The sequence below is a fragment of the Zootoca vivipara genome, chromosome 1, assembly GCF_963506605.1.
Source record: "Zootoca vivipara chromosome 1, rZooViv1.1, whole genome shotgun sequence".
Taxonomy (NCBI): domain Eukaryota; kingdom Metazoa; phylum Chordata; class Lepidosauria; order Squamata; family Lacertidae; genus Zootoca; species Zootoca vivipara.
Window position 1 is genome coordinate 71,858,316 of NC_083276.1, and position 15,079 is coordinate 71,873,394.

At 39.8% G+C, this 15,079-nt stretch overlaps 1 protein-coding gene across 8 annotated transcripts in view; it reads left to right on the forward strand.

Moving 5' to 3' along the window:
- Positions 1-13,482, forward strand: part of GTF2H1 (general transcription factor IIH subunit 1) — a 21,738-nt gene extending 8,256 nt beyond the window's left edge. For all 8 annotated transcript variants that reach the window (XM_035120581.2, XM_035120564.2, XM_035120522.2 and 5 more), the window contains 11 exons: positions 779-872; positions 2,177-2,326; positions 3,827-3,906; positions 4,513-4,643; positions 5,118-5,205; positions 5,323-5,411; positions 6,459-6,576; positions 8,416-8,506; positions 9,038-9,153; positions 11,941-12,033; positions 12,865-13,482. In XM_035120581.2, coding sequence (XP_034976472.1) covers positions 779-872; positions 2,177-2,326; positions 3,827-3,906; positions 4,513-4,643; positions 5,118-5,205; positions 5,323-5,411; positions 6,459-6,576; positions 8,416-8,506; positions 9,038-9,153; positions 11,941-12,033; positions 12,865-12,951 — 1,137 coding nt within the window. In that variant the 3' untranslated portion in view covers positions 12,952-13,482. The remainder of the gene's footprint in view (positions 1-778; positions 873-2,176; positions 2,327-3,826; positions 3,907-4,512; positions 4,644-5,117; positions 5,206-5,322; positions 5,412-6,458; positions 6,577-8,415; positions 8,507-9,037; positions 9,154-11,940; positions 12,034-12,864) is intronic.
- The last annotated feature ends 1,597 nt before the right edge of the window (positions 13,483-15,079 follow it).

The window sequence follows — 15,079 nt, forward strand, 5'->3', positions numbered from 1 at the left end:
AGCCTTGAAGAGCCTGGAACTGGAGTGCTTGAAGGTCTGCCTTCTTTGGCATGAACATACCCATTAATTAAAATACTCTCTGAAGGCCCTTTTCCAGTATCCCTGCCTTCTTAGATTAGACAAATGGGTCATCAAGGAGAGGGTCTTTTCTCTGGTTCCGCTTAAGCTTTGGAACTTCTAAAAGCATGTTAGCTTAGCACATTTTTGGAAACTTTCGGGCACTGGGCTAAGTCTGTCCTGTTCTCTTGGGCTTTTGACAATTCAATGATCCTGTCCACATATGTTAAACCATAGTTAAAAACAAACAATAGTGCGTGCTGCTCAACAGTTTCCAGAGCATTCCTGCTGAACCATAAATGAAACAAGCCAGAGTCTCACTTGTCATGTTACCTGAACCCAGGCCTGTGGTTTGTTTCCTCCAAACATGCTATTGTGATGTATAGCCACTCATACTCCTTGAGCTCTCTTTTTTCATATATGCTGATCTAGGAAGTATTAAACACCACAATTGAGTCCAGGTGTGTATGTTATCTGCATGGGAGTAAAGAAATAAGCCTTGGACTCATGCCCCCCCTCTCTTTACGCTCAAATCTTTAATCAGGACTGAGGCTTACACATGTAGGTATTAACTAGCCGTTTCTCAGTATAGGTTAAGTATTGGACATAAGGATGTGTACAAGCCATTTTGACACATAGTATTGACATAGTTTGTTGGTGCCATTTAACAATGATTTGCAAAAGTTCAAATAAATTATTGTCAGTATTTATCTTCTTGTAGGCTGATGTTCGACCTCAGACAGATGGATGCAATGGTCTCAGATATAATTTGACTTCAGATATCATTGAATCTATATTTAGAACTTACCCTGCAGGTAAATAATCTATGCAGAACTGAGCTTATATATACATATGTAGCATCCCTGGTATCTACACAGTTTTTTCTGACTTTTCTCTCAATTCACATATCGACTTCCATATATTTTCTCTTTCATTTTAAACTTTTAAACCATAAAAAGTTGGTGTTTTCAGCCTTGCATCTTTGTCGTGTGGGATGTTAAATGATATTAATTGATTTTACATTTAAACTGTAATAATCTTATGGAACCTCTGCTTCTCCAAGGTAACCTAGGATTCCCCATTGTGTGAACTTTATAAATTATATGCATAACCTAAATTAATGGTTACATCTGATTCCCATGAATGGTCTTTGTTTCTCTCCACGCTATACTGTCTTTACCTCCCCTCTAAGGGGCAGAAGAGATTAGTTGATGGGTTGCAAAAGTATTTTATTTATTGTGATCACTTTTTCCTCTTGTATTTCCCAAATTGGAAGTGACTTGGAAAGACTTGGGAAGGGAATTGGTAGCACAGGAGTACATGGGGAGAATTTCCATTTGGAAATTTCTTGAAAGGAGCCAGAAACAGAAGGAAAGTTCCTCCTTCTTTTGCTCACTCCCACTCTACTTAAATGTTAGTTATCTGAAACAGCTAAGAGGAAGATAGACCTGGATTTGGAATCTAGAAGAGGGGAGATCTGGCCCTTCACCTCACATTTGAAAATGGCTCACATAAAACAGCATATGCCAACCATTTGTGTATCCATTTTGCTAGAAAGATTAATAGACTACTCATTTTTCCTGAGAACACTGCCTGATGACAGATCAGCAATTAAATTCCATTTATTTGTAAGTGTTGTAAACAAGGCCAATGTCAATTTAAATTACACATATTTAAGCACACATATAAACAGCATGATATAGTAGTTCCCAAAAGGTGGCTTGGGTCCACCAGTTGGGGTCTTGAACCTTGCAGTTGGTTACAAGCTTGCCATCAATGGCAGATATGGAGTGGGAGCATGCAAAGGGTTTGGAATGGTTTCTCCCCCACCCCACCCCGCCCACCTCCTGGTCAAGGATCAGGCAAGTTCTGAACAAAAATAAAATCCTGTTTGTTTGTCCTGTTAACAGAATGTTTGGAAACAATTTAATTTAGTGAATCTTCTTTCATTCCTATTCAATGTTGCTTTTTCATTGCATGTTGAACTATATTTTTGCGGTTGTGATACACTGTAAATCATCCTGAAATCTGATGCAATGGCAATATAGATACATTGTAAATTATTTAATTTGAAAACAAAGTATCATTTCTAAGTGTTTTATGTTTGTCATGCTTACAGTAAAACTGAAATATGCAGAAAATGTTCCTCACAATATGACAGAGAAAGAATTCTGGACACGTTTCTTCCAGTCTCACTATTTCCACAGGGATAGGCTGAATGCAGGATCAAAAGACCTTTTTGCAGAATGTGCCAAAATGGATGAAAAGGGTATGTTTGTATTTCTTCACCTGTAGAAATACACTGCAGTTTCTAGCCAAGTTTGTCAGCTTCAGTAATTATACTGAATAAAATAGAAATCACATCTGGTAAATACTATACTCAGGAGTAGCAGGTGCTGAAATAACTAGAGTACTTAACTATTATAATATTTTTAAAGTTTTCAGCTTGTGATATTGAACTTTTAAAGCTGTTCACTCAGCAATGTCCTATTGACTAACATTCCAAGATGGTAGGATTCCATTCTTTGCTTACCTTTTTCATGTTTTATTCGTATTATTTTTAGAATTCTTGCACATATATTCTAGAAACAAAGGTAGCCCATACCCAGCAAACCCAACAAAGTTTTATTTGGAGATCCCCAAAAGTACACTATGAAAGCCTGTATTCTCATCCATATACTAAGACTTATAACAGTATGCATATATAAAACATGTTCTTACTAAGTGATCTACAAGTTAGTAAGGTAGACACTTTTCTTCTTCTATTTTTCCCTTTGATGGTTTTGTCTATGAAGGAAGGGATGGAAATTAGTGGAAATGACTCTACCACAATACTTGCAAAGCAATTGAAAGCACATCAGTAATTTGCTCACATAGGGTTGTATCCAGCTCCCTGGAGCACATTGATTAAATTTTTCAATAGTTGGTTCTGCTATGGCATCCAATATTTTAAATTCTCACAATTGAGTCCTTGAGTGTATTTTGAGGGTGCATAGGAGAGGAGAGGGAAGTTTCATTGAGCAAGCTGCAGTCTGTTGCACAAGTGGGACAGCAGTGAGGGACCACCACATGTTAAAGAAAAATGGGTACATATTGGAAGTCAAACGGAATCAATTCCAGAAGTCCATTCAACTTCCATAACGTTCGAAAACCAAATTGTGGCTTCTGATTGGCTGCAGTAAGCTCCTGCAGCCAATCAGAAGCCACGGAAGCCCCGTCGGATGTTCGGGTTCCAAAAGAACATTCACAAACCGGAACAATCACTTCCTGGTTTGTGGCGTTCAGGAGCCAAAATGTCCAAGTTCCAGGGGCATTCGGGATCCAAGGTACGACTGTATATGTATGCCATGCAAAAGCATATTTTTCTGGTTCACATGTAATGCTAAAGTGTGATTCAAGCAAAGCATCTGGCTTGCACGTTCTCCCTCCCTTCTCCCAGCTATGCAATTAGGAGAACTGCGGAGTTTAGCTTTTAAAAAAACAAACAAACACTGGTTTCACATTGCATATGAATTTGAAAACCTTACAAAGGTGACGCACGTGAACAAATGCTGGTTGTAAGCCAGGTTGCCTGGCCTATATGCAAAGCTAAAAGCTCAAGCCTTCCCAGCTGTTTGGAAGTGGGTAAATCACTCACATCTGTTAAGTGCTAAATCGTATTTCTTTTTGTAGGCTTGCTCAGCTTAGATTGCAATGTTAGACTGAAAGACCTATCTCAATATGGCATATCGTCTTCCAAGTATATATGGACATTCCCTTTTTCTCCTAGGTTTAAAAACAATGGTGTCTCAAGGTGTGAAAAATCCTTTTTTAGATTTAACAGCCTTGGAAGATAAAACGTTGGAGGAAGTAAGTATGAGTGATTTAAAACTATGAATTGTATAATATGTATGCCAAGTAAGCATATGGTATTGGCTCTCAGGAGTCTGTCTGGGCTATACTGCTTCAATAGCCATGTCCCTCACCAGCCCTTCTTCACACCATCCATTTGTGTACTTATGTGGCTGGAGTGTGTCCTTGAATTCTGATAATGCCTCTTGCTTGCCTGGAGGACACTACTAGTATATTGCCAGGTTCCATAATTTAGCTTGCCATGACAAGTGTACTGCTGCCATCTGGCAAGTATGACAAACCCACCTTCCCTCTCAGTGGGGGTCATTGCCTTATTGACTCTTGCCAAGAAATCAGTTTCCTAGTTTTAGAAAGCCTATTTGCCATTGGATAATAATGATTTGAGTACTAGTAGCATGATGCTTCTCTTGCAAAAGCTGTCTTAATTATGTACTTGTTGAGATCTGGGCAAGAGATTTAAAGATTGGGATACCAACTATTATTATGTCACAACCTGCACTAGACCACATTGCAATGCCAATAGTTCAGCATCTGATTTCAGATCTTCATATTATAAAATGCAGGATGTCTTGTTCAAACATTTTATAATCTCTTCCTTTGCAGGGTTATGGTGTTTCCTTGGCGCCTTCCACATCCAACGCTACAAAATCAGTAAAAGAGAGTAGCAATGCTGCCATTATAAAACGCTTTAACCATCACAGTGCCATGGTCCTTGCAGCTGGCCTCAGAAAACGGTAAGTTTCACCTAAGAACAGATCTTATACTAGACTGAAAATCAGCCAAGTCTATACTGTCGGATAGGCCAGCTCTATTTGTGCTGATGTTTAATAATTGAAATCAAAATTGAACAGGCAAACCATGCCCTTTGTAGCTCTGCTTAGATTGGCTCTGATATTGGATCTCTCTCAGACAGTTTTTATTAACTTACTTATTGGGTGCATGTATTGCCCATCCAACCAAAAGTCCCAGGATGGGCACATCACTAAAACTGTCTTCTGTCAAATAACTCAAGGAAGTTTACATGGGTCTAGAGGCTGCTGCCCAAAGGAAACTGTCTTCTCCGTACCCCTGACCCAGTATACTGCAGAAATGCTTTTTGCTTGTGCATAGAGATGTGGGATTAAATCCTGACCATTGTAAAGATCTTAATAAACTTGAGTAGTTTGTGAGAACACAGTATAATGCCTACAGTAATTCTTGCTTTTCAGAGACACACAGAATGACCACTACAATGAGGCCAGCAGTATGGATGGAAATTCCAGAGATTCAGATTTCTTTCAGCCACCAGTAAAAAAGGTAAGGCTGCCTTTGTGATTCTAAAAGAACACAGATGTTCTCCCTTATTGGACTACGCCACGTTCTGCTTCTTGCGTCTAGTTCTACAGTACTGTATGACTATGCCTTGTCTTACAGGTAAAGCTTCAAGAGTCCATTGAATATGAAGATTTAGAAAACAACAACAGCGTTAGAACTATTGCACTAAACCTAAAGAAATCAGATAGGTATGATTTGCAGGCCAAATAAAGTAGTTTGGTTCTTTTGGTTCAACACAAAAAGTCATTGACCCTGTTCGCCTCTTTTTCTGCACATCTTAGGGAGACATTCATGCTTTCAACAAGAAAGAAGCATGCTTATACAGTATATACATTACCTTCAGTTATGTTTTTTATAATAAAAAAAAGAAATAAATGAGAATCCTGCCCTCAGGCTCACAATTTAACCGACAGCAGAAAAAGGGAAGGAAGGGCTGGCAAATCTGAAGATACCGTTGAACACTGTGCGAAACATGAAAATAATTCCAAATATTACATTCTGCTTTTGCAAGAGCTTTATATAAGCAGAAGTGAAAGAGTAGCTGTAAAATGTTACCACACAGCTCTGCAGAAACTCTTGTATATGCTCTTGTACATGCATTTGCAAAATACTAGCCGCTGTTTTCTTTCCACTTAACAGTCATTGTCAAATCCAGCACTTAGGACTAAATCCAACATAGAGAAGCATTTTTTCACACATTGATTTCAGTGGGCTTAAGCAGTGTTTCTCAGACTTAAGTCTCCAACTGTTTTTCATCTGCAACTCCCACTATCCCTTGCTAGCAGGACCTGTGATAAGGGATGATGGGAATTGCAGTCCAAAAACAGTTGGAGACCCAAGTTTTGGGAAACACTGGGGTTTAAGCTAGTCTAAGTCTTTGGTGGTTTTACGCTATAATCTTTTTCACTTGTTAAGATAATTAGGTGGATTAGAAGTGGTTGCAATATTTTATTGGTCCATGTGTTCCTCACTTCACCACTTTTATGGGTTTTTAGTTTTAGTTTTGTTTTTTGTATTTTCTGAAAAATTGACTTCATTGGTTACCCAGCTTAATCAGACACAATCACTTGGGTTCCCTTGCAGTAGAAGATTTCATTTTCTGGAAAATCAAAATGCATTTTAAGAAAACAATTTTTTCATTTCAAGTGAGAGCAGAACAAAGAGTGGGGTTGAATGCTGAGAAATGGGATCCTTATTCCCAGATTTTTAATTATAATTTCTCCTTTGGTCAACAGGTATTATCATGGTCCAACACCAATTCAATCACAGCAATATGCAACTAGCCAAGATATTATTAATTCTTTGTATAGTATTAGAGAAGAAATGGACACTTATGTACCCAAACTAACTCAGGTAGGATATGTATGTTGCTTTATTAAATAAAACAAAACACCAAAACTAGATTCTGATTGTCCATATGATTAGAAGATTGGATATTGATTGATGCTGCCCAGCATACTTAATCTTGTAGAAGCAAATGTTGTTTCCTTTGCATATTGTAAAAAAGTTTGAGAACTATTTTTATCAAGCACAGAATATTCAGCTTCAATGTTACGTTTTTAACTGATAGTTATGACTTGCATAATTGTAGCAGCTATAATTAAGTCCACTGCAGTCTTGTAGTGAAAGCTACATGTGTAACCCCCTTTTTATTATTCATATTGCACCATTATTGTGCATAGTACTTTTCAGAAGACAATTGGTCAGGTACCTGCTGTGATGAGATTACAGTATCAAAAAAAAACAGATACAGGAGAATAGTTGAGGAAGGGGAGAGAATAGAAAGCAGAGGTAAATGTGGAGAGAATGTGCAATTATTTCAGCTGTATATACTTAGGGACGCGGGTGGCGCTGTGGGTTAAACCACTGAACCTAGGGCTTGCCGATTAGTAGGTCGTGGTTTGAATCCCCGTGGTGGGGTGAGCTCCCGTTGCTCGGTCCCAGCTCCTGCCAACCTAGCAGTTCGAAAGCACGTCAAAGTGCAAGTAGATGAATAGGTGGGATACAGTGGGAAGGTAAACGGTGTTTCCGTGTGCTGATTTGGTTCACCAGAAGTGGCTTTGTCATGCTGGCCACATGACCTGGAAGCTGTATGCAAGATGAGCGCTGCAACCCCAGAGTCCGCAACTGGATCTAACGGTCAGGGGTTCCTTTATACTTAGTTACAGTCTGGCATGGAACCCTGTTAAGGTATCAGTTTTTGCAAGTGGTTCTTCCATGTGAATGCTTCCCAACCACCTGCAGTTCTTGCATGTTCACAGGGTGCTTGCATGTTCACTACAGCCCTCCACTGTAAGTACAGAGTTGTAACATGTAAGGTGTTAAATAACTTCTACGGTAGGATAAACTCAGGACTGTTGGAGAGGATTAAACGTGGGACATCCACAGAAAATATATATGAGTGGATTCAATTTAATTGTTTCATGCATGGAACAAGGTCTGCTTGTGAAATGGGACTTTGCCCACACCCCACACATCGGCTCTGGAGGGTTGGGGGCAAAGTCCCATTGCATGAGTGGCCTTGTTCTCCATGCACATACCCCACTTAACCACTATGCTGAATTCCACTCTCTCTTCAGAAGGCCTTTGGAGTACATTTAGTATTGTTTCGTTCACTCAAATAATCAGTACCATGTTGGGATATATGAAGAAGACAGTCTTTTGAGTTTAAAGGAACCAGGCCATGTTGATACATGATTGCATAACCTAACTGCCTTAGCATGTTAACTGCTCGATTATGAAACAGCATAGTGCTTTGCTTGTTTATTCATTTGCTATCTTTTTGAGCTCTCCCTCTGCACACCTTGCAGTTGAGCATCAGGAAGTGAAATCGTGCCTCTTCTTGTACTGCACTTTCAGACATTAGATGTGAACAGATTGTTCTTGCTGTTGGTTTGGTGGTTTTTCTCCCTTATTCTGACAGTTAGTTTGATTTTTCTGCTTCTGCTGTTAGGCTAAACTATGTAAAGCACTTTAAGAATGGTTATGGCTGAGTTATATAAATATAATAAATATCCACTTGGGGTATAACAAGTATTGTCATTCTTAATATAACACTAAATAATAATTGTACTTTAGAACAAAATTAATATGGCGTATAACTGTATGTTAAGCCCTTATGACTCAAACAATATAGGTTTTGAGGAGTTCTTTTATTATGGTGTCTGACCTTTATTTTGCCTCTTTTTCAAGGTTATCTCAAGTGGTGCTGCAAGTAGTACGATCGCAGCTCTGTCACCTGGAGGAGCACTTATGCAGGGTGGAACACAGCAAGCCATAAATCGTAAGTATTTTATGTCTTCATCACTCATGCCTTATCAAATGTGTGAAATGGTCATGTAAGCATTGTAGGACAATTCTTTTAGCTAAGGTGAAGAGATTAAAATATCTTGACTAGTTGTACAACCCTGGCTGTGGCAAGAGTTCTTTTTCCACCCAACTCAGGCCAGTTGAATAGTTGCTGACACTCTCATTTCTAACCTTTGACATTGAAAGCCAATCCAAACGCCAGGTGTGTTGATAGTGTCTTCAGCATGCTTGTACTACCTCAGTAAGGCACATAAAAGTTTGGAAACAGATCTCCTTGCTCTTGAAAATAGTAGCCATCGTGGAAGAAAGGCAGGATAGAAATGAATTCAATATATTTGTATTTGAGAATAAATATATTTTGGTTTTGGCCTAGTCCTTAGCTGTGTGGGATCCTCTAATGATGCCAATATCAAATACACAATTTTCTGCCCACTGCCAACTATCACAGTTTGTGAGCTGAGGTGGTAGTGTAAATGTGACTTGCCTTCATTGTTTCTGACTGCAGAGATGGTGCCAAATGATGTTCAGGCTGAGCTGAAACACTTGTATGTGGCACTAGGAGAGCTGTTGCGACATTTTTGGTCCTGCTTTCCGGTTAACACACCATTCCTAGAAGAGAAGGTAGGAAGGATCTATAGTAGGACTTGGCTTATCCCTATCATTATTGATATACAGCAGTCTGTTCTGTAATGAAATGTGCATGCTGAGATCTGTTGATATGAAAGCTTTCTATAATGTGTGGCCTGCTGCATGCAACAGTTCTGTCCCAGATGAACAGCAGTGTGTGGAATGTCAGCCTGAAGAAAGTTCGCTATTGGAGCAAATGTAGTACCAGCTGACCTTGCTACCTAATCCAGTGGTTTTTTCAAATAATTTCAAAAGAGGTGATTTTGTCTTCAGGGACTTTAAATGAAACTTTGAAAATTATTAAGTGCAGGAAAAACGTTTTGCCCTGCATATGTGTTCGATATTTTAATCAGGCATACTATATAAAGTTTAAAGTATACTGTAACATCTTTAAAGAAACTTCAAAACAACAGTGTAGTCTGCTTTCCCATTCAATCAGAAGTTTTAGGGTTCTATTTAAATGTGTCTCTGCTAATACACTTTTAGATATATACTAGTGTCATTCAGCCCGCTCAGTAAACGGGCGCTAGCCGGACGGGAACGGAGGGGAAGCCCTGGGACCGCGCAGGCGTCACCTCCATCGAGTGCCTGAGGCCCACCAGCTCCTCCTCCCGCTGTCCCGAGTAGCGACGGCCTCCTCCACCTCCCTTCTCCTCCTCACCTGAGGAGAAGGAAGAGGCCTCTGCCGCCACAGCTCCCACTCTCGCCCCACCCACCGGCAAGCGCCTGAGGCCCACCGGCCCCTCCTCCGCCTCCTCCCGCTGTCCCGAGTGATGACGGCCTCCTCCACCTCCCTGCTGCGGCGGAGTGACGCGGGGCGGTGAGGCGGGGCGCTTACCTGAGGCACGCTGTGGGAGGCGGTGGCAGAGGCCTCTTCTCAGGAGAAGGGAGGTGGAGGGGGCCGTCGCCACTCGGGACAGTGGGAGGAGGCGGAGGAGGGGACGGTCTCTGCGCTCCAAGTCTCTGCGTCCAATCCCTGTGTCCGTGGGGCACATGCGCAGTAGCGCGGACACAGGGACTGGACGCAGAGACACAGGGACTTTATTATATAGGATATAAATCATTTTTATTAAATTTTCCACTTTAACAATCCAATCAAATCATTTTAAATATTCCAAATTATACATATACATATCAAATAATCCAAATATTCTACCAAAATTATACGGGGGGTTGGGGGACTTTCCATGCTTCAAAGTTCGGAGGGCTGATCATCATCATAGTTCTATTGCATTTCATAATCATTTCCGGTGGTTCCTCTATTTCCTTCTGTTGTTACCCTTCATTCTTTCGCAGCCTCTGAGTTGTTCCCACATGCCAGTTAAAACAAACAATAATGTGTTTCTGTGTGGATTTTATGTCTTGATTCCCCTTCCATAAGTTCGCAGTATTTCCTCACACTCTGGTATTTCTGCCGAATCAATTCAAAAGTCTTTTCACTGCTGGCAGCCGCCATCTTCACATAGTTCCTATAGAATCAAGTCTAAGCGTCCGCTCAGTAATTTTCCCAAACCGGTTGCATCAAACATCAAACATTAGCCTTTCCAGGGGAGATTTACCAAATCAAACCGGAGATACAAATATAATTACATATTAAAGGCTCACCTCCCCCTATGACTATTTATAATTCTGCAACCCAGTCTTGACTTCCAGCATGGCGGATTTCCAAATTACAACTGCGACACTGCTCCCACAAAGATTCCAGGAAACTGTCCAAAGTTTTTATCAAAACTCCAGCAGCTAATGAGATCCTGCTTCTGTCTGATATCAATAAACTGGGGAATCTTTTATCCTCTTCCAAACAAATCAAAGATCAAAAGCCTTAATTATATAGTATTTTCATTTCCACACAGTTTATAATTTTAAAACCATATTATATCAACAAATATCAAACTTTAGTCTCACTTGTTATAAATATTGCAAACGGTTCTTCTGGGTTTTTATTTTGCCAAGTAATATAATGAAGCAAAATACAATAATAAGAGAGGCTGCCCTCCCTTTCCGTTCCATTCCAACATACCAACAGATGTTAAACCTTCTTCCACTGAGTTTTTTTGGCACCTCGGTGGCTGGGTTGTTTAGCAGAGTAATTCCTCCCTCCTCGCTCGAAGCATGTCCAAAACTTCAATCCAATTTTTCATCTTAAGAAATGAAACTTGATGCACTCACGGAGACAGCATACAGGAGAGCCAGACTCTCACTGGGCCTTTCCATCCAGTGCCCCCTGGGCCCTCCTTCCTAATTTGGCGCTGGGTTATTGGGCATCTGCGGATCAGACTGTGTTTTGGGAGGCTGATTACTCCCATCTCAGCCTCTAATTACCCCGTGGGAGTCAGGGCGATGGAATTTTAAGCCATCTTCCGTGACGCCTCAAGCAGAAGTCCTAACACACTTTTTTTTTGATCCAGTGGAAGATTATATAAATGGAAAGTGTGAGGTGGAAGTAATTTTCACTGATATTTTCCCCCTTCCATCTGACCCACACGTGAGCTCCCCCCCATCTGTTTCAGAGTTGGGGACCTTTTTTGGAATAGTGTAGTGTGTAGCATAGGAAGCTGCAAAAGAAAAAGGGAAATTTGCAGGGGGGGTCCCTCTACCCCCCCCCCCCGCATTTCCCCACTTACAGAATGCTCCAGTTAGACTAATTTCAGCAGCGGAGCACAATTGGATACAAGCATTAGGGTGAAATCCAACAGTGGAAATCTACCAGTGGAACGGATAAGTTTGAAAAAGCAAAATAGCTTCCTTTAAATGTTTGTTCTCTGATATTTTCTCTTTCAGGTTGTGAAAATGAGGAGTAATCTGGAAAGATTTCAAGTTACTAAACTGTGTCCATTCCAAGACAAAATTCGAAGACAGTATTTAAGCATAAATGTAAGAGGGAAAAGCAACCTACAAATATGAAATATAAGAGTAGCATAATGCATTGTTTATATAAATTACTGATTGCTAGAAAGAATGGCAAAATTGATTTGCCTTATGGCTATACGAAACAGGTACCATTGACTTCAGAAATATGGAGGCTTTCAGTTTTTTCCTAGAGTAGGCAGTGAACACCGTGAAAGTATTTCCTGTAACCCAGCCCCATTCCCTCTTAAATGTCAACTTCGAAAATGACAACTATACCCACTTATTGCTCCCATGTCGTAAAATGAGCAGCATCTCAACTCTTTAACAGCAGGGACCTCACATTAACTGAAGGTACCTTGTGGTCACTATCCTGCTTCAAAGCTTTACCATGATCATGACTCAAGTGCCTAAACTCTTATTTTCCTGTGGGTGGTCTTACTGAATCCATTGCCATGACCTGCATAAGATGAGGCTAGAGGTGCTTTTCTTTTGTGAGTTATTTAAACTTCCCTTCAAGTTGCTAGCTATATATTGCCAGTATGTACTATTGTGCAATAGAGGACCAGTAAAAAATGTTCGGATTCAGGAAATGCAGTCTTCGATCCTAACTTTCTACACTCCTTTACCATCACTGATTGTGTGATTCTGCTTTTTTGCAGTCAAAGAAGATGAATACTTGGGGTTCTATACAACTCAGTTCTCCTCAGAGTAGACTCAATCAAAATTAACAGTCCAGACTTAAGTCACTTTCATTAACTTCATTGGGTCTACTCTTAATAGGACTAACATTGAATGCAGTCCTTGGCTTAGTAATATTTTTGTACTCATTTTTGCAAACCTTGGTTGTTTTTTCAGCTGATAAATCACATAGAAGAAATGCTGCAAACAGCCTACAATAAATTCCACACATGGCAGTCTCGGCGTATGTTGAAGAAAACGTGAAGATCCAGTGGTGCCAGATTTTTTGAGTGGGAAGCGTTTGCAATAGCTGTAGGAATGCAGCTACCCAGTGACAATGCTGGAAAGTCAGCATCATGCGGACTCCTGAAAACGATGCTAACTGAACTTGCACACTTTCTGGAAAAGAAACAAAAGGTCAAACGTGAAAACTAGGGAGTTAAAAGGAACCAAATCAGAAGAGCTAAGTGGCAAATATCTATATCTATAAATGTAAAGACACTGTTTACTGCAGTTACTCAGGAACTGCTTTTGATTTTCATAAAGAGCTGCTTTCAGAAATAAAAACTTTAAAAGGGGTGTATTAATGAAATCCAAGATTGTTTGTCTAGTTTTTTTAAAGTGTATGGTACAGGGTAGAACCTAAACAGTTATTTCTTCACTGTATCTTGGCATTATATTGAATTCTGTTTGTATTTCTAGAAACAGGTTTAACATTTTAAATATTATTGAGAGACTGTTTTGCCTCAAATTCCTAAGCGGCTTAGATGCTAAAAATAAAAAGGTTTTGGTTTTGTTTGTTTTTTTGCCATGTTTTGCTACAAATCAACAGCCAACGCACTGATGAAGTTTGGTGTTTAAAGGAGGTACCTTTGGCAGAAAGAGTGCAAAGTTTTATGCAGGATTTTTACCAGCCATCGTTTACATGTTTTCTTTTTACCGCTAGTGTGCTGCTGCAGTTTTTTAAAGTCTGACTTTTGTTTGGAGGTGAAACAAAATCATTTTTAAAGTGAGTTTAAGAAGCTTACAGAAGTAATAACTTTTTTATACTTTGGAGGGGAAAAACAATCTTATATGTGCTTTTTTCAGTTCTCTCCTGATGACTGTTAGCGCTGTAGCTGGCGACTAGATAATCATTGAAGAGTGAAAATACAATATCTTTAGATATACCGTATGTGGAATCTGTTCCATATTATGGTCCAAACAGGAAGCACTTCACTCTTACCTAAGATGTACCTGCCATGTATTAAATACTTGACTTATAAAAACAAAGTAAACTTGTTTTATATAGTCCATGGAGTCAGACTCCTTATATTTTGTTGTCTTAATGTCTTCCTCATTAGAAGTCTATTCTAGGACCAAGCAAATGGCTTTGATTATGTGTGTGATGAGATCTATTGAGCTATTTTAGAAATCCGTGGTTTATGACCCCATAAACCATTATTTTTTAGTGGCAACTGTTGGAATTCATTGGTAAGTTAGAAACTTTATCCTATTTTCAGAACTGTTCATGCCCAGAAAGAATTATTAGTATTACTGAATTACAGTGTGTTGGGATGAAGGATCACTTCCCACCTTGAGCCATGTCTATGTACTAGCTAGAGCCACAAGAACCTCTCCTCATGCAAGAGTATGTGCTTCTTTACATGCTCGCACAGTGTTCTCCGGTGAATTGATATTCTGCAACAACCCAAACTTGATAAGCAGACCACTGTATCTATACTGAAATACTATGAAGTACTGTAGATGTAAGGCATTATCCTTAAACTTGCCACTGCTTGCCTTTTCAGAGGGGCTGCATGTTGTGTGTTGCAAAATGATTCTGCTACTAAATGAAAAGGAGGCTTTCTCTTTGATCAGACACGGCAAAATGTGAAAAGCTGGAATTAATCATGAATAATAAAAGCTGCTGCTGCTGTGGTAATGTCAACTTACTGAAACATGGCTCTGATAATACGTCATTGTGTCTTTTGGGTGAGCCCTTCAAGCAAGCGTAATTCTGATGACCTTGTCGGCAGTGTACCAATGACACATACATATCTTCAAGTATCATCTGAGCAACAAAGAGTGTACTACAGGCGGCGGGCTGAAACAGCTTTTTGCATTGAGAAATGCTTTGGTCAGGCTCAAGTGCTGGATTCATGTGCACACATTCTACTTGATCCTGTCGCTGTGAAGGCATGAAGGTATACATTGCACTGATATTTCTGAGCAATAATTAGCTGATACAAACCATAAAGGTGGGCTTCATCAAAACCAGATTGACGGTCATTTGACAAAATATTTTTTCTGTCTTCCTGGGATTTTAAAATTTCCATAGATATGTCAGGCTTTGGGACAAAAAAGTCTAATTGCAGAAATATCCTCAAATAGAGAATTTAAACACCGTGAA